Here is a 23,625-nt window from a genome sequence, read left to right as displayed (position 1 = left end):
CCTCACAGATAAGCTCTGTGGCTTTACCTCTTTTTATCCTCACCATCACTCATACCAGCAGAGTAAAAAGCAGCTACAAATATACACAGCAGGAGAATTTTCTAAAGCAAAAACTTCAAGTGGGAAGGAAATGCTAAGATGTTATTTCTATCTGAGGCAGTAATGCCACTTTGGTACATAGATCTAATAAAAATAATGATAATGTGAGAAAACACATAAATACCACCTTACAATTTTTATTTTACAAATGAAATGCATGAAGTTTTAATCTCTTGGTAAATGTCTAATCTGTTAGACAATGCCTATCAATATTCTGTAACTTAAGATTACTGCAAGCTTTTAATAAAGTACAGAAGGAATTTTGTGCCTGTCAGAAAGTTAATTTGTCGTTTAGTGCAAACTACCTTGAAACAGAATAGTTAGAGTTTATTTTTTTGCCAAATATGAATTACTGCAAAGGAAAAGGTAATTAGCTCTACATATTTTGGGGAAGACTGTCTCTTCAGTATTGGGTTTAAAACATTTTCCTTCTTCAAGTGATTCTTGGGTTTGTCTTTTTTTAATGAACACCTGCATGTTTCTTACATATGAGTAGGAAGTGTTTTTAAGAAACCTGCTTTAGAGAACACGGAAATGAGAAGTTTTGCTAAGTCTCAAAAAAAGCCCTGTCTGCAGTAAGGCCACATTAGGACACAGAAAAAGATATTAGCATTAAGACAGACCAAAAATGGAAAGGATATGGGGGTATAATTGTATGTTTCCTCTTTTAGTATTCACCAAATGGGGCACAAATCGTAGCTGTTATAATGCATGCCATGCTTTACACTGATTTTCTACACTTGGTATTCCCTAGCTGAATTTTTTCTGAAGTCTATGGTGATTTTTTCCCACAGCAAATCAGCAGTTTTTCAAGAGGTCTCTGTGCAACCCAGGAGTATGACATTTACTAATGTGTTGAGATTCAGGGATTCTCCTTTGTAGAAGCCAACACTAATAAGAAAGATATGGTTCAGTGTCCTGGGTATTCTTCCCAGTTTTATTAATTAGATGGAAAGCTTCTCCCTCTGGAATACTGCAAGGTATTTATTAACACTTCAGCCCACAAACTAGAGTAAATTTACAGTAGTGGAGGTAATTGTTACATACACCGGCTCTTGTTATCAACTTGGCAGGGATAAGCAAAAAAACCCCAGAGGTTTAGATTATGATCTTTTTCATGATATTTTAATTGTGCTTCTTAATCTGCTAAATTAAAAACTATAGTACAATCTTACTCAGATCACTGGCAAAAAAGATCATATCAATTTGCAACAAAATGTATGAATGCTCCTATCTCTTTTAATTATCCAAAGAATTAAACAGTCATATTCAATATGACCACAGAGTGACTGAGATACAAACTCTTTCTTCTGCAGTTGTGCCATTTTATCCCTCTGCATCTTCACATTTTATTTCACGTCTCCCATCTTTTAAGGCACAGACTCCCTTCCCTAGATGATCTTTAGTATCACCACCTTCCCTCTCTCCCTTCATGTTCAGCATGATGAGATACTCCAGCAACTGTGTCTCAGCACTGTGATGACTGATAATGACCAGGCAGGCACTCAATAGTATCTCAGTTACTTCTGTGCTTTACAGAGAAGTGTTAGGTATGCCCAGAGATACTCCACGTTTCCCTCACTGTTGCTTTCAGCCTTCCTCCTTTTCTTTGCATTCTTCTGCTATCAGGCCCTCTTATTCCTTCTGGGCACCAGTATGTCAATTTATAGTGCCACCAGCAATGCCCTCTCTTTAATTGGTCCACATTAATTTACCTACACTTTTTTTTTACTATGCAGCTCTCAGTGCTCTCAAAAGCTTAGAGATTTTATTTTGCAATCCTTACCCTATTTCTACATTCTTGCACCCACCAAATATTCTGATGGACCCAAACACCTCAAGTGGGCTCTACCATCAGGTATTTGGGCACATTCACCAGTAATTTTAGAGATTACAAAGGAAGGTTTGTGAAGATGTGCCATTAGAGAGGTCTAAATCAAAATTTTCATGTGCCAATATTGCTGGATCATCTCTTGTTTCTTTGGCTTTCTTCTTGACCCAGACATCTGCTTTCAATTGTCTGTTTCCTGTTGATCCTTCTTTATGGTCACCAGACATTTACTGTGGCTTCCCTTATGGATGTTAAGTGCCTTATCAGTGATCTGAGAAGGAAAGGGGTGAGAATTTTCTCATCTATTCTGTCAAAACCCTGCTTAGCTATCCTGACTGCACAGGGCACAAGTCATTTATAGCTGGCACTTGCCAAATACATCCCTGTCAAAGAGCTAACTAACTTACTAACATCTGCAGTTTTCAGGACTGTATCACAGATGTTGTCAAAAGCATAGATGAAGCATGGGGTACATTTATACACAAAGAATATGACGAAGAATTTGGCTTCTCAAATCTTCCACTGTCTCTCTCTGTAATTCTGCTGGAGTCAAAAAGTCCCTCTCTCTCTCACAGCCTTTCTGTGCAAACTACAGATACTATATATAAAAATAAATTAACAGGGCTGTTAAGCTGTTTTATTCACTTAATGTCTGAAAACAACAACAGATATTTCAATTTTAAAAAAGTCCATAAAGTATATTTAACACTTCTGTAAAGTATGTGAAATGGATGACGGGATAAACTGCCGAAAATATTTAGAAAAGGATGGAGCTCAACGTGAGTGCTTCCTCTTCATGCTCTTTTGGTCTACTTCTCACTGATGGCTAGTGGGCAAACTATGAGAAAACATGAAGGTCCTTTACTAAATATTGTAGCCAGTTTATCCCTTTATCCATTTCATATACTTTTCAGCAATGTTGTACATACTTTGTTGACTTTTTTTTGGTTAAAATTGAGCTATACAACTGAGTTTGTGATGGCTCCTACTAAGGTGACCATTTTTTTCCATGTATTTCTGAGGATGCAGGATTATGCCCACTAACTGAGCGTGTCTGGCATTGCATTAGGATGAACACAGAATAAAACTAGGACCTTGACCACACAGTGCTGACTTCACAGCACTGAATGGGTCAAGTGCACCAGCGTTGTAAAACTGTAAACAGACATTGATATTATACTGTATGTATGAAAATGCATAAAATACATTTAATTAACTCTAGACTGCGATACAAACTGACAATTCTCAACAGAAATTTCAAAGCTGACACCTTTCTAGTCATATTGCTCAGGAGGATACACATTTAGGCCAGATTTCTATACATTTGTATGCATTTTTTTTAATATATGAAAAATGCATATTATTTACCCAATTGCCTGGAATGTCTATTGGAGAAATACATATTTATTTTTAAAAGCAATCCATATATTATTTACTCAGTGGATGAGAATGACTTCAAAAACCCGTTCTGGTCCATCAAATAAATACATATTTATAAATGGTTTTTAAAATGCGTATTATTTACCCAATGGACTGTAATGGCTCTGCTAGTGCCATTACATATAAATATGTAATTAGTCACATAATAAAAAATCCCCACAAAATTTCTCCGAAAAGCATTATATTTCCATGTGTCAATGTACAATACCTCTTCTATTATTATTTTTCTTTAAACAGTAAAGGTGATTACCCTACGCTAATGACTAAGGCTTTGCCGTATTTCAAAACCCCACTAGCTCTGCAATTATATAAAATGTAAACTTGAAATCCTAATTTCTTCCTTTTAAAATTAGCATTTTGGAATCCTTATCTTGCAGTTGGTGCACCTGGTCTCAATCTTTCTGCCAGCCCCACGGATGCTGACCAGACTTTGCATAACTGAACACTCCTGTCAGTAGGAGTTTGTTCTGTTCTAACACAAGCTCCTCCACTCTGTCAGCCAATGCACCTGCACCATTGCTGGACCATCCAATCTTGTAGACTGCCAAACTTTGATTATTTATTTCTCTTCACTTGGGTTATTTTCTGCAAAGCACAAAATATCCTCAAAAATTCCTTTGTCTTGTGAGAGTGAGGGGAGGATATGAGAAATTCAACTCCAGGACCACAATGTATTTTATTACATGGTCCTGTATAAGTTTCTGTTTGAAAGGATGTAGCACCTTTCCCAAGTATTTGGGAATTAATATTAAGAACAAGACCTGCCTGGCCTACAAAAATAGATACGCACTTTCCAACAGGCGTGAGTAGTATCATTTTAGTAGTGCATGTGTATATGTGCTAGAATAAGTGTCACACATTAAGATGTAAATTTTATTCTCTGAGCTGAATTCCAGGTGATTAATTCTGATAACATAGTGATCAATTGGTACAGGTGCTACACCTGAGTAATGTTTGCAAAGGTGCAGCACTAACACAGGTGTCACTTGTATAGCTGTGCAACATCTCTGATTTCCTGAAAACACACTTGGTAGTTGGGCTCTATGCAGTTCTGCCAGTTTTTTCAATTAGACCCATTATTGATTTGATGAAAAAGCAAATTAAACATACCATGGTAGTATGTAAAATGGTTAGACAGAACATAATGTTCTGGTGCTGAGCTTCTTAGGCACATTACCTCTTTGTGCAGCTTTTCCTCACCACAGTCTCTGGAGACTACAAAAATGGGAGACTTTTGCAAGAAAACTTGGCAGGACCAGTCTAGCAACTGAGGTATGGAACATCCAGAAATATATTAATCTAAAATGACAGGCAGCTCAAACTTTGTAGAGACTAGAGTTACAATTACTTAGTTGCTTCATTTAGATCTGGCTTAAACCTCTTGTTTTCACATCGCAGCTAGAGACTGATACCAGTTTGAGGACAAAAATCAAAAGATTCAGGAAATAACATATTTTCTTTCAAAGTAACAAGAAATATTTGCTATTGATGGTACATTTTAAGTTGTCTAAATCTCTGTCATGTGGAATCAACACTGGGTTCAACTTACAAGTATTTCTTTGCTATTTCCCCTCATTAAAGACCATGAGTTTTGATACCAAGAATGAGTAACATGCAGCGTCTACCCAGGACTTACATGTCCATGTTTTGACAACCACTCTATCCATCCTTTGCTCAAAATGATGGGGAACCCAAAGCAAGTAGGTGTGCTCACTAGAAAGCCTCTTCACTAATTTCCATTTAATTCACTTACCAAATCAAATCAAACTGCTACCATGAAAACTATCTTCTCACAGAGGGGACTAAAGAATTTCTGCAAGTCACTCCCAAGCACCTGAGGTTCAGCTTCCCAAAGCAAGTAGCTGAAACAAACACAACTAACAGGATGCAGCAGCAGCAGGTCCACCCAGGGCACACAGCTCGTGGCAAGAAGTTTCTTAAGGTCAAGCACAGTAAGCCCGCTGTCTGGCTTTGGTGTGCTGGAAACCTACATTAAGTCAGCACAAGCCTACAAAATCCTCTTTTCTTATTTCCGCACAGCCGCTTGTGGCGGAGCAGAGAGACAGGAGAGACAGTATTTTGCACTCTCTCTCTCTCTCATGTCACTCAGCACTGTAAGAAGACCCAATAATATAATTTCCAACAGGCCCAAATTCCAGGTGAAATTAGCAGTCTCCCTGCAGGTCTGCAATTTTAGGGCCTGTACCCTATATTATTAAATCAGTCAAAAATATCCAGGTAAAAGCTATGCTGCTTAAGAAGAGGTTTTGGTTTATTTTGCCACTCCTGCTGCCAGGGTGTAATCTTATGCCTCTATCTTTCTTGAAAAGCATGTAAATTGTTGTACACAAATGGAGTCATTAATGGAAAGCAAGACATCGCGAATCAGACAATAAACGTATCAATTAATGCCTGGGATGCACGAGGCAATCAATCTTCCCAAATCCCAAATCAATTAAAAAAAAAAGGATAAAGACAAACAATTTGAATTTTCACTTCTCTAAAAGATGGAGATGAGAAGAGAGAGAGGGAGAGAAGCTGGTGTGCCAATCCTTCTCACTGTCTGTTTTTGCTTGTTTTGTAATTACTAAACCTGAGGTAACTTGAAAAGATTGTGAAAAAGTTACTCTGGGGGAATACTGAAATTTCAGATTAAAATGTCTGAAAACAAAGGAAGAGAAAGACTGCAGTAAGTATTAGGAAACTTCTGGCCTTCAGTCTCACACAGGCACAAGGTGCCCGCACTAAGAAAAGGGATGATGATTCTCTTCCTGTGTCTTTTTGTGCACTGATGGAAGTGATGTCCTACAGCATTTCAAGTCATTTATTGAAGTTAGGTGGTGGTAGTGGGAATGTTGTTAAGGGAAGTAAAAAAAGCAATGTCCATTTGAAGCTTGTCTGTGAACTTTGCATGAACCGCCAGGAATAATGTAGTGTGATGACAAGCCAGTTATACCTTCCACTAAATTTGCTGTCTGGAATGAACTGAAATAGTGTTTGGTTTGTGTAATTACGTCCATCTATCTTTATATTCCAGCGGCATATCGCAAATTGAAAATACTAAAAATTGACTGTTGGTTCTGATATTTAATGATTGCCAAAGACAAGACGATGATTTATTGGTTACTTACCGATGTGACACATTTGCATCTTATTAGACGGAGATTACTATTCCTTAAAATGCGGACGAGGCCTGATCATGTCTGATGGATTGATTTGATTTGCAAATGTAATCAAACTAATAAGAGGGAAAAAATGAGCAATAATGCCTTGTTTTTCAACTGGCAATCACTCCCCTGCCAACAACGCTGATATCCCTGACTAAGCAGCCTTCACACAGTCTTCCTGTCTCCTCAAATAAACAAAGGGATGCAAAAAGCTTGATAAGAGGATAACGAGCCAAGTATGGATGTAACATGGAGCCTGTACCTCAGCACTGTACAAATGTGTCAATGGGAGTACCAGGAGAGGACTCACGGTCCCTTCAGTTCTTAAAAAGAAGGAAGCAGAAACCCAAAGAGCAAAACTCTATGGCAAAAAAAACCTTTACTCAATGAGAGGGAGAAAAAACTGCATAAAAAAAAGAAAAGTGGTTCTAATTCAGGAAACCCTGGGAGAACAATCCTCAGGAGCACAAAATTTACAGAATAAACATCTGGAATTCCTCAACCTGATAGGAAGCTAATTGGAGAATGTATTTTGGACAACATGATTCAAGCAACTGGAATCACTGACTGTGGCCACAGCATCAGAGAACCTATTTCCAGGGGCATGCTGGATGTTGTTTTAAAATTATTCCAAATACTAAATGCAGGGTTTCTGTCACAGCAAACATTCTATCATTCTGGCCAGATGCTGATGTTCCTGTAAGCACTGAAATATCATTCTAGATAAGAGCAGACTCTTATTCAGCTTAAAGTAAATGACCCAAATTCTCCACAGTAGGATTCTCTTTCTTGTTAATAATAATAAAAAGAAATATTAAAAGAAAAAAAGCTTTGTGCAAGAAATAGCACAAAGTCCCCCACCATTTCCACCGAAGTGGTAATTCAAGCAGAAGGCAATAAAGCTCAGAGGTCCATACAGGTTACAGACTGTGACCTGCATATTTAGGGATTGATCCAAAGCAGTGAAATCAAGGCAAGTCTTTCTATTGCCCTAAATGGACTTCATCTAAAGCTTTACTAAAGAGGGAGGTTTGGGTTCGAGTGTGAATGTTGACAGCTGAGGAAGTGATCCTACATATATTTGGGAACACAGAGAACACTGCACAATGGAAGTGCCTGTGTAAATAATGTGATTGTACTACTTAAATATTTTCCAGACTGATTGCTAATTTGCTTCACTAAAGGATATTCGATAATGTTAAAAAAAAAAAAAAACTTGTGTTAGGGAACAGCCATTATGAAGTGTCAGGTTAAAAACAAAGTTGAATATATAGCTCCAATTACCATGCTCAAAGACCTCAAAATATTTTCATAATTTGAAGTTTTATAGCTCATGTAATTTATACTTATTTTAACAGTGGAAAAGCATCCTGGTCAAATTCCAATTAAATAATTACATTTTGCCTACCTAAAATTCTCACTGCATTTTTAATTGGATAGGACACACTTCACTGCTTCTCCTAAATTGTTTAGTATTGCCATTCAGTATATAAATAGCTACCACTTTCTACCACGGAGACAGTACACTTGTCCGTGCAGCCATCAATGGCAAATTGGAGTTCATCTGTGCTGGCTGCAGCACTGGAACTCAGGAGACCCACAGCAGCCCATGTTCCCATCACCCTGTTGCAAGCTGGTTTTACCTCCTCCTAGCAGGTTCTCAGAAAGATTTTATGTTTGTCATTGATTCTGGCTGATTATGATGCTGCTGGTTATGAACATGCAAATGTTCCTTGTCAACAGCCTCTTTTCTTGACTTTACTTCCTGAAATGCCCACCTAAGCCTCTTGTCAGACACTGCCCTCTATAGGTTTATGCTACAGGGGAAGCAGGAATAACCCTGCACAGCTTGTGCCCTCCTTGTCCCCAGTCCTACCTGCACTGCCTGCCTGGGGCAGCCTGTTTCCCAGCGGTCTCTTAAATACAGAGCCCATGGTGTGCTTCACAAATCTGGATTACAGAACACAGCAAATTACTCATCACCACTGATGTGCCAGGCATAATCCTGCAAACTCCAAATTTGGGTTGAATATATATTCAGCGCAACTCATTAATGGGGTCCAGAAAACGTTCAAGTAACTTGAAACACAAAAGAAACTCCTCAAAATTTACTCCTAGAATCTCACCGAATGAAGATAATCTGGAATTCACAACACATTTTGTATGTTCTATCTGTAGCTGAAGATTCACTGACACTAAGCAACCTACTCCTGAATCCACCCAACAGTTAGCTTTATCTCTGGGAAACTTCAAAGTAGTAAAGTGAAGAATGGAACACAGAGTAGAATGGCTTTCTACAAGAGACTGATAGGGGGAAGGACTCTTAAATTCTTCTCACTGCAAGCAGAGTTAATTAATGAGAGATACAAGGGTCACAGAAAGTTTTATATGTTACCAGATATAGCTTGAATCTAGCAAGTTTGGAGTCTAATGTCTGTTCAGCAAGGCAGGCATGATGCTAAAAAACAGCCAGAAGAAATCTCTGGCTACAAATACACCCTGCAGCCTGCCAGTGTCATGATATATTTATGCCAGAAGTGCAACTTTGAACAAATGTATGAGCAACAGTCATTATCTGCTAAACTGTTCCCCCTTAATCTCTCCAACAGCTGGATGCACAAAAACTGCAGATTTGCCCCCGCCTCCTCTCCACCCTCACCACAACTCTGCTGCAGTGTTCTCATGCATAACATGTCAGGACTTGCTAAGAGAGCTGACTTTACTCTGCAAGTGCCATTTCCATTGAACTTGGAGCCTTCTGCATCTGTAGCTGTGTCTCATTTCAGTATTTGATTTCACCTCAGCTGTTAATGCAGCTGATTGAAACTGATGGTGCACAACATGGCAGATGAAAACGTCTTGGGGAGAAGGGTCAGAGCTATACTGTGAAATTTCCACTCGTCTGTAACACGTGCCTCAGGAGTTTGTTGTGGAAAATACCTTAGCCAGACCAACATATTCTCAGAGAACTTTCCAGAACATGTTTTCAAATGAGAGGAAGGTTGTGTGTTTCCTTGCACGAATAATCACCAAAATATTTTAATACTGCCTGCTATGCAGCATTAAACTTGGGGGTGATGAATTAAAGTAACATGGAACACTGAATCAAAAGTTACAGTCAAGTAACTGCTCCATCTAAATAATTAAATACAGGGGCATCCAGAATGTGCACTCTTTGGATTCTGTGTTTCTTGGGATTCTTTCTGCACACACATACATGCCTAAATATTTATATGTGTATGCATAAATTGAGCACTGCCCAACAAAAAAGCTTACTACCAATGAAGACATGAGTTCATAAAGCCCTTGTATGATCCAGCTGCTGCAGAAGGCGATTACTGCAGACTCATTTTTAAAAACTGCTGATTCTTGTATCAGGCTGGACTGAGCCCTGCCATTACAACCCAGGTGCTCCCCTGTTATCTGTACACTATATATAACCAGACCCAGGTCACCATGTGCCCTGCCAGAAACGTGCTGACTGGCTAAGGGGGCGTTGCAATTCAGGTAATTAATCCTATTCTAATGTAGGTTAAGCAGGTGTGAAGGCGAACTTATCCAGAGAGAAAGTAGAGGCATTCTTAGAATTACAGTATTTAACTGGTCTCAGCTGACTTTAGGAAACTAGACCATCCTGTGTCTCTGACCCAGTCATACAGGTGGAGACCTGTCTGCTCTAAATCCAGTCTGAGCAACTGGCTCTTTCCCTCCTCCCTCCTCCTTATCCTGGATTTACAGTGTCAACATGTATAGCTGAGAAGGTGCTCTTTTCTTCCCCACCCAGAACAAAGTAAATATATTTTTGTTGGAGGCTTAGTTCAATGAATAAGTCAAATGTATAGTTTAAATGGCCTAGTTACCATAAGAGGGCTATGTTGCACTATGTTTACTTCTGCATCCTCAGTGTCTGCTATGATACCTTCAGAGGCCAATTTAAATGATATATAAAAATTATCATCTTATCTCCACCAAAGCCTTCAGGAATTTTAAAAGTGAAAAGAACACTCTTTGTTTGGATGCTCTTTAAACTGTGAATAAAATATTTTGAAAAAATATTTTTCTAGAAGAGAGGAATCCTGTAAATACAGAAGTGGTACTTAGTGAAAATGAATGACAGGTTCAGTTCTGCTGCATTTACCTCTTCTGCAAATTCCTCACTTAAGGAATTATGACAAGATTTGTTCTAACTTTCTTCCTGTGTTGCTGAGCAAGGCATCTTCCTGACTTGCAGCCACGCACTACTTGTAAGAAGCTGGCCACCCTTGAGGTACGAACTGCACAATTTGGGGAAGTTTGGGTAAGGACACCCCCTCAAAGACTATTTTTGAAATTTCAGTTCTTTCATGCAGTGTGTTCATAACAGTGGTCTTCTAATAAAGAAGCTAAATTATGGGGGGCAGTGATGGAATAGCTACGTGCCTGAAAATCAAATGTGCCCAGCTATCTTCTCGGGTATGGCACTCCAGATGCTTGTTCCACTTTGCAAAAGGCCATTATTATTGAAGCCTCACATCCAGCTTGCTTCCAAAAAAAAAAAAAAAAAAAAAAAAAAAATAATGGAGATTACAGTAAAATTAAAAAGGTTTAGAAACATTTAGACCTCTTACCCTCTGGTAATAAGATTAATTCCTTGTTGGCTTAGAAGAAGGAAAACTGCTACTGAGTCATCTGCAATTTACACAGACCTAATCTAGTAAACCCGTCTGTCACACAAGAAGTGGGTACAAAGGTGAGTATTGTTGTCCCCTGAGTGGAAATACTTGCTTAAACCTTGATTCTGCACAGTGCTGCAGAGTCCTGAGGTGGTGAGTACACACAGGGGACAAAGGAAACTCTCAGCTCCCACTGATACACTGCCTACTGACGGGGATTTATCCCTGCAGGGCCAGATCCTTGAACAACAGAGGCTGGCACAGCACATTTGACTTGTACACCCATGACAACTGATCCTACCAAAGGCTCCTGGTCTGTCTCTATAGATTAACTGAGAAAACTACCATCGGTATTTCTTTTTAATTTTTGCTGTACTATCTGACCATGGAACAAGCCCAAACCACTTCTTCCAGTTTTAGTTTGCATATTTGTACACCCCAGCTCAAAAATATCCAGATTTGCTAATGGAACAGAATAATAATTTTTCTCATTCTTTTCTCCTCTCCTTTATTCCATTTAGCAGTGCATTTAAACACTTGCAAATAGGAAAGGGGGCATTTTCAGCCTCCTGGTACTTCCGTCATGCAACATCTCCAACTCAGTCTACAAGTCACCCAGGGTAATACAACACTCTTCATTTTGCTGGAAGCATAATAGCAAATGGCTGCTACAAAATTTTGTACTTTTGCATTTAAGACTCAGAAACCAGCCATTTTTGTTTATAGAAAGAAAATGAAAAGCACTGGCATTCATTACTGTTGATTTGCTCTCTTTTTATTAATCATTTCTTATTTTTAAAGGGCCACAGGAGTGAATAACATAATGCAATGGTAGGAAGATATTTACCAATTTAGCACCTCATTATCAAACTACTCAGAAACCTCTCTGTCTCTCGTTTAACATAATAATTATTAGTGGCAACAAAAGTGGGCCCCACACTTGCACCATGATTAGCAAGTGATGAATTTGGGTTGAATATATTGCATTTTGCTAAGTAAACCTTAATATATCCCAAATCCTCAGTCTAAAAAACATCTAATTTTAAGAAAATAATTTATACTCCTGTTTAAATGCATGTTTCCAAATTAACCAGTGATATTCTATAGAAAACGGCCTCTTTTATGCTTGAAGTCTCCAGCTGCCACACAATTTATATCTCTTTCCTCCCCTCTTTGTTTTTCAGCCATTTTCCCTGAATGTCAAAGTCAATTTAGTGCATTTCACTTTGCTGAATAAATCAGAGGCGAAATCCTTGCTAAAAGTGAAAATTTGATTTGCTAAAAGGAGCTTAGGGCAACTATTAATCAATATATCCAGAGTGTCAAAGCTAAGGCCATGATAGACATGCATTCATTTGGAGATTGGTTGAGGCAGATAAAGGGGGACACTGGGAAAAAAAAAAGTGCAACAGCCAGACAGTGTAGTGTGAATGTTGGGGGCATGGGTGGAGGGAGAGGACTGATTTAAAAAAAAAAAAAAAAAAAGGCAACAAAATAAGAAAAAGGAGACAGTCACAGAAGGAAAAAAGCAAGTACTTGTATATGAATAAAAGGTGAACTTAATAGAGACATAAAGTCACTGTTTAATTCTGATCTTGAGAAGAGGATTTTAAATTAGAATTTTTTCCCTGAAAACCCCCACAATGTTAAAAGATAATAACCGAGCCAAATTCTTTTGTTACCTGTTAATTCCATTTTTTGACTTTATTATACTTTTGATGATGATTACTCTTAAACAAGTTTTTAAAGACTAGGTACAGATTTTGAAGTCATAACTAGCAAGAGTTTCAGGTGCCTTTTTGAGTTTTACTACACATTTATTTCATATTCATGTAATAATTTGCAGGTGATGAGATATTTGTATGTTTGACATTATTTCCTCCCACCTTGGTTAATTTAATGCAAGTAAAAAAATGCCGGAAACTAAAGTGCTTTTTTTACCCCAGGACATCTACATCTAGCATTATTAAAAACCTTCTCACCTCTCCAGTGCTGTTTCTATCAGTTCTCAACTGGAAGAGGCAGACACACTAAAAGTGTGTGCGTCTCTAATTGCACACAAAGCCTAATACTTTTTTTACTGAAATCTGTTGCAACAGATTCATCAAGAGTAGCCCACCACTTTATCACAGCTGGGTATGTTAAAAAATTTTAAAAATCTGAACAGATCCTTTGTTTTCTACCTTTTGCCACACTACAGACTCTTGTTTTGTTTTGAAAATGCTAGGAGACTTGTTTATTCATGCATTATCCTGCCTCTTCTTCCCTGCCTTGTTGCATCACTTATACCTTCTCTGTGATACTGTTTTCAAAAAATGAAAAATTGAAAACTGCCACCCATTCCCAGCACTTCAAATAGCAGGACAGATGAACTGCTGGCATTTTAGGAACACTGCTGTCCCACTCTGCTTAGAGAAACCTGAATCAACATGGAGATCTAAACCCTAGCGGTGTTGGGTGGTCCATCCACACTAATGCTCCAAAAGAAAACCGGCAGCCAATTGCTGATTTCCCATATTGTACAATTCAGTGCCAGAGGTCAAGGAAGTCATTCGTTTTTGAGAAACCTCTTGGCTGAAATCTCTACCCTCAAGGCCCAGGGAATGGCCTGCCTTAGATCACATGTCACACTAGTTGTGAGTTCAAGAACATTTCCCTCGCAGGAAAAGCAGGTCTGGTTTCTGTACTTAAAGCATGTTTGTAGAAGGAGTTAAAAGAAGGGCAGATACCAGGCTTTTGATAAAGTGTCCCAGTTAGCACTTTGAGAAAGGGCAGGATTCCCCGGGAGGCTCGAGTTATTATTCCTGCCAACCTCTTAGCACCTCACAACTCATCCTCCATGCCATGTCACATGAGCAGTGAACACCGCATTTACATGCCCAGCTGCCTGTGGAGGGACAGGCACCCTGTGATGGGGTGCTCTCAGAAGCTGCAGGGTTGTGTCTGAAATGGCCCTAAATCCAGCTAGCAGCACAAGGGACTAGGGAAGGCTGAGCACAAAAAATGAGTTTTCCAGCAGCAGGCAGCACGGCACAGACACACAGGAGGACACCTGTCCCCACTGCAGAGCTGAGATTCTCTATGGGCTGCCCCAACAAAAATCCACACAAGTGATTGTGGTCAACTTTTTTCTGTACTTCTACCTACATGGGGTGGTATTTCTGAAACACATGGTGAGAAAAGGGCATTTTAGAAACGAAAACTCTGCAGCAAATCATGTTCTTGTTCAGTATTAGAATGTCAAACTACACCCTTGAGAGATGCTTTGGAAAGGAAAGCTTAAATATTGTCCTCCACAAAGAGAATGCTGGAACAACATTTCATAAAACATCAACACTAAAATATTCAAAACATCCATGTATTTGTTATACCAAAATCATGCTTTTTTTTTATTTTTAATACTAGCACAGTGGCAGTATCAATTTCTAACTATTCCGCTCCTTTAACACAGTTACTGCTAACAACACAGGGACAGGGAAAAAACAACAGTTTTGTTGTTTGCTAACAACAAAAACGGGGACAACAGCTGAAGACAAGCAGGCTTATTTTACTAAATAATGTAACTAGTTATTTTTGATGTATAAGTCTGATTTACTGTTTCCAAATAAATTTTTCATCTTAAGTGCAAAAAGTTGATTTTCTATGGTCTAGTCGATGTTTTTTCATGCATGCAAATTTTGTAGAGAACATTTTGTCTTTAGCTTCCTGTTATGCACATTTCTAAGAGCTTAATGTTTGCTGCCTCCACTTAATATGAAAGAATGTTGCACATTTTGGTGAATGCCAATGAGAGAGTTACAAAAATTGCGCCAAAATGACTGGTACTGTGAGTAGGTATCAGCAGAAAGCCACCCTTTGTGAAAGTTGAATTAATATAATGCAACCAATGAAATGGAAACTCCCCAAAATACAATGTGAAGGGTAGGAGACTCAACTACAAGAAAATATTAAATTAAGGAAGGTTTCCTTATTTAAAAGATAAATAAAATAAAATAAAATAAAATAAAACAAGTCTTGCAGAGGCTTCCTAATATATTTACAGTTTATTTGGGTCAGTTAATAGGAGTTTTGTCTCATCAGGCAGGAGATGAAGCAGCATCAGCCTCTCTCCCTAAGCACCTTCAGTATTTTACTAACGAAGTTACAGTACATCAGAATATTTTAATCTGACACAAAGAACAACAATAGATCTGACTGCTGGCCTGATAATCTTCTTATCACACCCTGTGAAACCTAGCTCTAATATTTGACTGAGCCTCCATTACTCGGCAACACATTCTAAAAAGGCCAACAATGGAGAGAGAATGAAGTGGAGTGTGGAAGTACCTCCATATCTACATAAAAGAGATTAGAGGCGACAGCGTTCCATTTTACAGCTCAATCATATTGTGTTAGCATGCGCTTATCCGAGCGCGGATGAAATTGAAAGAGAAATAAAAAAGAGTCAGGCAGATAGGAACCATAAAAGCGAGGCATGAGCAATTTCCAAGGATATAAAAGGATGCTAATGGCGGGGCCCTGTCATTCTTAAAAAGGGCTATTAGGGCACCATCATCTGTTCTTGTGCCCTTACGCCTCTCTAACTAAAGTCAAGCATTTCCTAATGCCATTGTGATCTTTCTCTTCTTCAGATAAGACATGGTCATGTTTCATAACAACACACTTTCCATTTATTTGATTTATAAATGCAAGGAGACTAATTCTATTTACTGATAAAGGCTTTCCATATATATTTTTCTTTCAATATTTCCTTTTGTAGATGGTATAGACTTTTTGTTCAATAAAAGCAACTATTGAAATATTTCCAATATCACAAAAATACTAATGATTTTATGAAAGGACTTGAACTTCGTATAATTTGAAAACATTTTTTTAGCCTATGACTGAAATGGGAAACGGTTGGCCAGGGCAGAATGAATATTGCATTGTTACCTTTTTGTAGATAATCCTATTAAAAGACTTTTTTTCCAGAAGAGCAAAAACATTGCTTCGGTTTCCTCCACCAAGACAAATTTTACAATGCAATGCTTTAGAGTTGAGATCTTTATTAGTTATTAAGCACCTGATATATAAGGGCCTTTAATTACACTGAACCTTAAGAAATCACTATAGTAAAGAAAGATTTGCTGATTGCTGCTTTGCTGTGCTAGGCACAAATTCACTACTGGTATAATTAATCGACTCTACAAGATTTACTTAGTCTGCCAAGCTACAGTGAACTTTTATGCAATTTGCACCCCTTTCCTAATTCATCCTTTTCCCCATCCTGTTATGCTTCTGCCTACAGTAACATTTGTTAGCTTTGCAAACAGGCAAGCACCAATCCAGGCTCTTCTAGAAGTTGTTTTGTGCCAGACATTAGCTGAGAGTAGGCACTCCAAGTTCAGCCATACTCCCAACATGCAAATCCAAGCTACAAAGGCTCAATCTATTTGCCCTTTAGCATGTCCAGCCCCCTTACATTTTGATTTTTGTGGTCAAAAGGCAGACAACAAGCACAGATTTTATCGGTGTCCTCTGTTACCTGAAGGCTTATAAAAAGATTGCCTTTATTTCCTGAGGTTTTTTAAAATTCTCATTCATTTGTAAATGCAATCAGGTAAGCACGCTTACCTAGAGTGGTTTTACCACTGTAGGTGTGGTTTTAGCTTACTTTGTACTAAAATGCTGTCTTGTGGCAGGTAATTTCCTGGATTTTAAACTTTCAGGGCCAGTTTATGGCATCCAGTACCTTTTCCACAGTAACCAAAGCCATCATTCTAAAGGTTGCTCGGTCTTGTCCCTCTACTCTTCCCATCCCTCCAGCCAAATCCAAGCTACACAGCATATTCACAAATCAGACTGACAAAAGTTCCTCTGCAACTGCTATGGAGCATGACTGACTTCTTTGAGAGCTACTCTATTTTGGTTAAGGTGATCTAGGTATCTTCCAAAGATGAAACTCAAGCTCACCTACTTAACTCATTTTGACTTAATTTGGGGTGCTTTATTAGCAACCAGTGTAAGACAAAGTAGCTCCTATAATATAGAGTGATGTTTAAATTAGTTTACAATTTGCTTGGGCTCATCTAGAACTGCTCTGAACAAAGCCATTCAGAAATGTCAGCTGTGTTCCTAACCACTGTAACAAATTGTTGCCTGAACGCTGCACACCTAATGACTTCAAATTAGCTGCACTGCGATATTGCCTGACAGTTCGTTACGACTGTTAGCAACATAGCCGGCGTATCATGACCAATAAATTGGTTTCAGTGTGGGCTGGGAAAGGGACTTCCATCAATTTGATTAAAGAAATTACTGTAGCATTCAAAGCATAAAGACAAACTAGTTTAAGGAGACAGAAATAAGTTAACTGTACCAGAAAAACATTGCTTGTGATACAAGAGCTTGTTTATACACCGTTTGTGGCACAGAGAATGACTAAATTTCAACAGACTATTTTAGAGTATGTAGGCTGTTCTCTTTCCTCTGAAGTAAAAAAGAAAAAAAACAAAAAAAACCCTTCATAAAGGTACAAATTATTATTATTCTTTGACTGCATTTATATATAAAGTGTTTATATTTACCAAAGATTACCCAGAAGAACTGGTTCAAACAAGGGGGAAAAAAAAAACAAACAAACAGCTAGAATATTTCTTTGTGATTTCTTTTCAAACTAGAAATAAAATATCCTTAACCATACAAATAAACAAATGACTGGATTATTTATTCTACTATTAAGGTGTCCCAAAATCACATCTAAAATGAGAATGACGTATTACTCAGAGGAATTAAAGGTTATCAACTCTCATGCTTAATAAGGCTTCCCTATCAAAATTAGAAAACTAATGAGCTGACGAAAACACACCAACATGCTCACTCATCTACTGGAAAAGAAAAATACCTCAAGAAACAAGAGAAAAAGCTGACCTTTTTTTGTGTGACTTTACCCTTTGTGAAAGGTGATAGACTGAGAACCCTGGAGACTTCTCTAAGTTTGTCTGCTAGCTCACAGTGCAAGAACAAACACCCCAGCATTGGGGAGGGGCAAAAATACACCTGAAATGTTATCTGAAGGAATTGCTCATGTTCTGAGAAACTGCTTTGATCACCCTCATTTTTCTTGCTAATAAGATTGCCAGTCAGCTTTTATAATATCGATGCACTTATGTGATGCGGACTGCAGTCCACTCCATGCAGACTACAGAAATACTAAACTGTGAAAGGAGACTTTATGGGTCAATTCAGTTCTTTGTACTGAATTGCTAGTACAATTCAGTTCTCACACTAGATCAGTCAATGTAGAGAACAATTCCTCTGTCTTGCCAAAATATAACTGAAGTTTTCACCCCCTGTGGTCAGTAGTGCTGCATTTACTAACAGAGCAGCCAGACTTACATTCAAATACTGCTGAATCAGATGGCTACAGAGGAGAGCACTTGCATGACCCTTTATGCCAGGCTAACACTCCGGATAGCAAGGGAAGTTTATCTTAACAAAAGCAATAGATGAAATAAAAATAATTCTCTAAGCAGCATGTGCAACTTATTAACATGGTAACACTCGCAGCAGCAACACTTCTGCTTCCAAGGTAAGATACATGATCATTTAAACTATGTTCTGTGGTAATATTCGGGAGCCTTAGGAAAACTTTATGCATTGTAGGGAGAGAAAAAAACAGTATTTTTTACCAGCACAGAATAACCCATGTGACGATTTCTGTACGTTATCTATTTGCAATAAATACTGTATGTACCTGGAATATGCTTAGCCCATCCAATGATCACCACCAGTTCTCTGTCTGCCAGGTCACAAAGAGTGGTAAGTGCTTTGATGTCACTGTCTGGAACAGTGGGGTCAGGCATAGCATAGATCTTCTCTGGTTCAGCCACCAGCAAATGGGAGACAATCTTGTTATCTGTAAAAATGGTCCAGAACATTACAAGATCACCAGTAGCATCATTCTACACTTCAAACAGATGACTCAGATTTCAAAGTGCACAAAAATTTGTCTTAAGACACTGAACCTAATTACACCTTACTGTAATTTCATGACCTCCTACGAGTGGCTACAGCACAAACAAATCTGATCCATTAACAGTGTTTATCAAGCCAGACATGTATGTTCTTAAGATAATAATTCAATAGAATATAGAAATACATGATCCTCTTTTATTACTGAAGTACAAACCTTATAGGAAAAAATTAATGCACTACAGTGTATTTTGTGCTGTTCAAACAGAAAAGTTTTGCTTTCATCTAATTACCTGCAACCCACCTTAGCCCTTAAAGGAAAGTGTATTTTTGAATGAATAAGTATCACATGCAATTAGTCAATCACTGAAATCTGTAACTTCTGTCAGTGACCCCACCTACCATTCTTTATGTACAAACCCAGACTAATTATCTCCTTCTCATTTCTAAACAGGGAAAAACACTAAAATCAAAGAGAATAAAGAGTGTAAAACTAAGCAAAGTATGAAAGTATGCTAACTCTACCTCAGAAAACTGGTTTTGTGCAAAGAATGATACTTTATCCTAGTCACACACTGCTTATTTTTATCTATATACCATTTCCATTCATGTGTTAATTATTTACTTTTTCATCCAGTTGACTTGTGACATCTATTTGGAATAATCAATTAAGTTATATGGAAAATTGCAGAGAGGAAAAAAGAGAAGAGCCAACAAGATTTACAGTACAGTGTTACTATTCTGTAAGTAGGATAAACATATGAACACTATATCCATGTGAAGGCCCAATGGAAATATTTTATCTCTATACAAGAGCCTGATTTATTAGTCTGAGGAGGCAGAACTGAAAAATGGGAAAAGGACAAATTCATTAAGCCTCTTAATACAGGGTATATTACTATACTTCCCAATATATTTACATTTTACTTTTCCTGGTAGGTACATCTTTTGACCTCAAATGCACCACCAGAATTTAAAGCCCAAATGGCACCCTTTAGTGATTTTACATGAATCTGTTCCCTTTGGTGAGATAAAACATTATAAGGCTCGATATAAATGGAATTCCACTGTGAGAAAACACCAAGTATTTTCTGAGTGCAGAGAATGCTGCCAGAATTAGTAAAATTTTCCCCATCTGCATGTAGATCAAGACACAGGACAGACCACATTGCTCTCCTGCAATGGAAGCTGACTGGGATGTGACTTGCCCAACAGTGTCAAAGAGGATCCCCACTAGTCTGTGACATATTTCCATAAAGTGCTCACTTGATTCAGATTTCTGATATTTTACTGCTCTTTAATGACACAGACTCCTTGATTCTGATCTACTGTCTCTACAATTTTTGCCTTATTCCAAATTTGTGTGTCAGTAGTTGTGATATATGTTAGTCCTTCATATAGTAAGCGCAAGAGCCAACTGGAAACCATCACATCAAGCATGTTTTATTGCAGGGGGACATATTCATGCTCTATATGAACTATAGAAACTATGCCAACTGATGCAATTTTTGATATCAATAGTCAACCGATTATCAAACTGATTAATGAGGAATTCTATTCTTATTTACAAATGACAGATGGGAGTTTTAACTTATATTGGTAAACAGCCTTTACACATTTTTAAAATTTTTAAACAGTCCCTTCATAACCTGTTCAATTTCACACAGAAAACATGTAAGTGAGAAAAGATAACATTAATTCTTTCCAAATTCCAGTGTTTTGAATTGATCAGGAAAATAGTATAAAATAAGAGTTTCTTAACATGCAAACATATGCTGCTGAGGACTTCTGTTTTTTTGGGTTTTAAAGCATGATAAATGAATGAAGAAGCACTCTCATCCCCAAGTTCTGGGGTTCTTTCCCCTGCAGCAGAAGAAATGGCCAAAGAACCACTTTCATTTGTGTATGAGGCCCCTCAACAATGGTATACCATTGATGATTTAGGAATATTGCCTGTTTTGATTCAGGATTTGCAAAATCCTGCAAATCTTTTATATTTTTACAGACAATAAAATCTATGGGCAGGTCCCTAAATTCTATGGTGAAGCTGGAAAATACAATAGAGATCAGAAGTAGGTGTAGGAAAGATCCTCCAAACACCTGCTCTTTCCTTACAGGGCAAAAAGCTACATGTATTGGCACATGCATCAGCATAGAACACAGGAAAATTCTGAGTGTACTTAGAAAACTCCATCACTCACGAAATTGAATAGCCATGAGCACTGTTTCTAGGTAAATCTTATTTAATGTTTCCCTAATTAGAATCAATAGAACCCAATTTTCATTCCTGTGCCTTTGTTATGCACAAACTATCAGTCAGGGTCCAGAAAATCTCCCAGGCTACTTCCACACAAAACCGATTCAACTGTTTCAGGTCTGGACGCTTATCTGCCCGGATTTGAAAATTAAGTTTTAAAAATGTTCATTACAAAATTGTTTGTACTTGGACAAGCTAAGGAAAATGGAGGGAGGCACTCAGATAATGAGTAATGATTTATGAGGAGGTTAGTTTATCTCAGACAACTGGAGCTTACAGAAATCGGTGTCGTTATCACCTTATAGGTAATGTAATGCACCACACTGCAATAATCTTGGCTTTACACAGAGATTCTTGTATTTCAGTACAACTGCATTAACCTCTTAAGGTTCATATCTTAGGGGCTTGGGGCTCTTGGTTTGGATTTTTTTTTGTCTGTTTGGTCATGGCTTTTTTTGGTATGTTAGTCTATCAACATTTCTACTCAATGACAATATCAAGTAAATGAAAAACTGACAATCTGTGCACCCAGGAAAACTAAACCTCTAATGAAATTAAGCATTAGAGTTTATTAAATTTTATTGTATTATCAGAAAGTTTTTATTATAATGTGCAAAATCTGCTTAGTGCAGCCCTAGATTGTATTTACAGAACAGTGGGACAGCTTATGGAGGCTGAGTGGAAGATGCCAGATTGGACAATTGAAGGAATATAATCAGCATAATGTTTTTTGGAAAGGCAAAAGGAAACTATGCCATATGTTCACTTAAGCCTTAATTTTATGTAAAACTGGCTGTTTTTTCTTTGACACAGCTAAAATGCCCTTTCACTTGCAGTTCAAAGACTGTTTATTTGCTCTCCAGATCCCCATATGCTCAAACGTATTGTACACAGCACTGTCCCCTACTGGGGAACAGCACTGGAAACAGATTCCATTTTCCATCCAGCCAGGTATTTTTAAGGGGCTAAAACTGACACGTGTGTGGTCAGAGGCTTAGGAGCAGAAGCAAATGGGAGACAAGAAGGAATTTGTCCTCCTTATTTCACTGGCTTATTTATTCACGTTAGGAGCAAATTAACCTCCTCAGCAGGAGCAACTGGACGTCTGTATTCCCATTTGAATTTGGAAGAGTTTACAACACTTGATACAGACCCTCTGTGTCTCTGCAGGGTAATACACCAGCCTCTTGCACTACAGCTATAATGCTATTAAATTTACTTCATGGAATTAGTACAGTCACTGCTTGAGTTTATATAAGCTGCAAAGCAAAACCCCTAACTATTTTTAGTTAATCGCAAAGAGGATGGAACTTGTATTTTAGCAGTGAGATGATCATCTCTTTCTCTCTTAATTTCAGCCTGGCGAGATACAATCAAGGACATTATTAAAACATAACAAAACAAAGAAAAAAAATCCATGAGGGTACTAGAGCTGAAACTACCACATTCTGCTTTGTTATTAGTGTGGCATATTGCTGTTTTAATCTAATGCTAGGTAGTGTATTAATCTATAGGTATAAATTAATGAGGCTCTTAATGTATTTTCATTGGGAGGTTGAGCAGTCAAACTCATTTAGTAAGTGAAAACTACAAAAATCACTTTCTTGTGAAAGCTGAAAGTAGAAGCTTCAATGAGCTAATGATCAGAGTATGAACCATTTTATGTACCACTGAAAATAAAGATAACCTGTAAATGTAAAATTTGCACTGCATAAACCATGCTTTTATACACTTCCACCTGTAAAAACACTCTTTGTTCAACTTCACTTGAGAAAGATGAGCGCATTTAAAGCAAAACCTGTTAACAGCCAAATCTATATCGTTTTCATGGTAATATTTTCTGACCAAACCCTTGTTCAACTCAGAAGAAGTTTAGCAAACAGGGCTGGGAGTCAATAGCCTGTACTGTGAGAGAAATGTTGTGCATGTGGTTTACTCACATGGCTTTTTTGCTGGCTGAACTAGCTGAGGGTTCAGGTATGGGCTGTTCTCTGCATCTATTCTGCGTTTGTACTTCTGGCGACCTCCACGTACTCGGTCTAGGCGCACACCTACGTTTGGAAACACAAGCAAACAGGTCATTAAATACATTATGAGCATGCCTTTCAGGTAACAATCTTCTATTTCCTGCCTTGCAATATTTATATTAAAAGCATGTTTATTTCAAAAGATTAATTTTAGAAAGCATGAGAAATCAGCATTACAAGTATTTGCAAGCAGTTTGGA

The 23,625-nt window shown here is 37.9% G+C and overlaps 1 protein-coding gene across 11 annotated transcripts in view; it reads right to left on the bottom strand.

The window, feature by feature from the left end:
• The window catches only part of ESRRG (estrogen related receptor gamma), a 369,900-nt gene that overhangs the window by 28,648 nt on the left and 317,627 nt on the right, over positions 1 to 23,625 (bottom strand). For all 11 annotated transcript variants that reach the window (XM_033054604.2, XM_033054601.2, XM_033054600.2 and 8 more), the window contains 2 exons: positions 23,340 to 23,450; positions 18,925 to 19,086 (listed from right to left, as the gene is read on the bottom strand). In XM_033054604.2, the coding sequence (XP_032910495.1) occupies positions 18,925 to 19,086; positions 23,340 to 23,450 (273 nt within the window). The remainder of the gene's footprint in view (positions 1 to 18,924; positions 19,087 to 23,339; positions 23,451 to 23,625) is intronic.

This window comes from Catharus ustulatus, chromosome 3, assembly GCF_009819885.2.
Source record: "Catharus ustulatus isolate bCatUst1 chromosome 3, bCatUst1.pri.v2, whole genome shotgun sequence".
Classification (NCBI taxonomy): Eukaryota; Metazoa; Chordata; class Aves; order Passeriformes; family Turdidae; genus Catharus; species Catharus ustulatus.
This window is presented reverse-complemented; position numbering and strand designations above follow the sequence as displayed.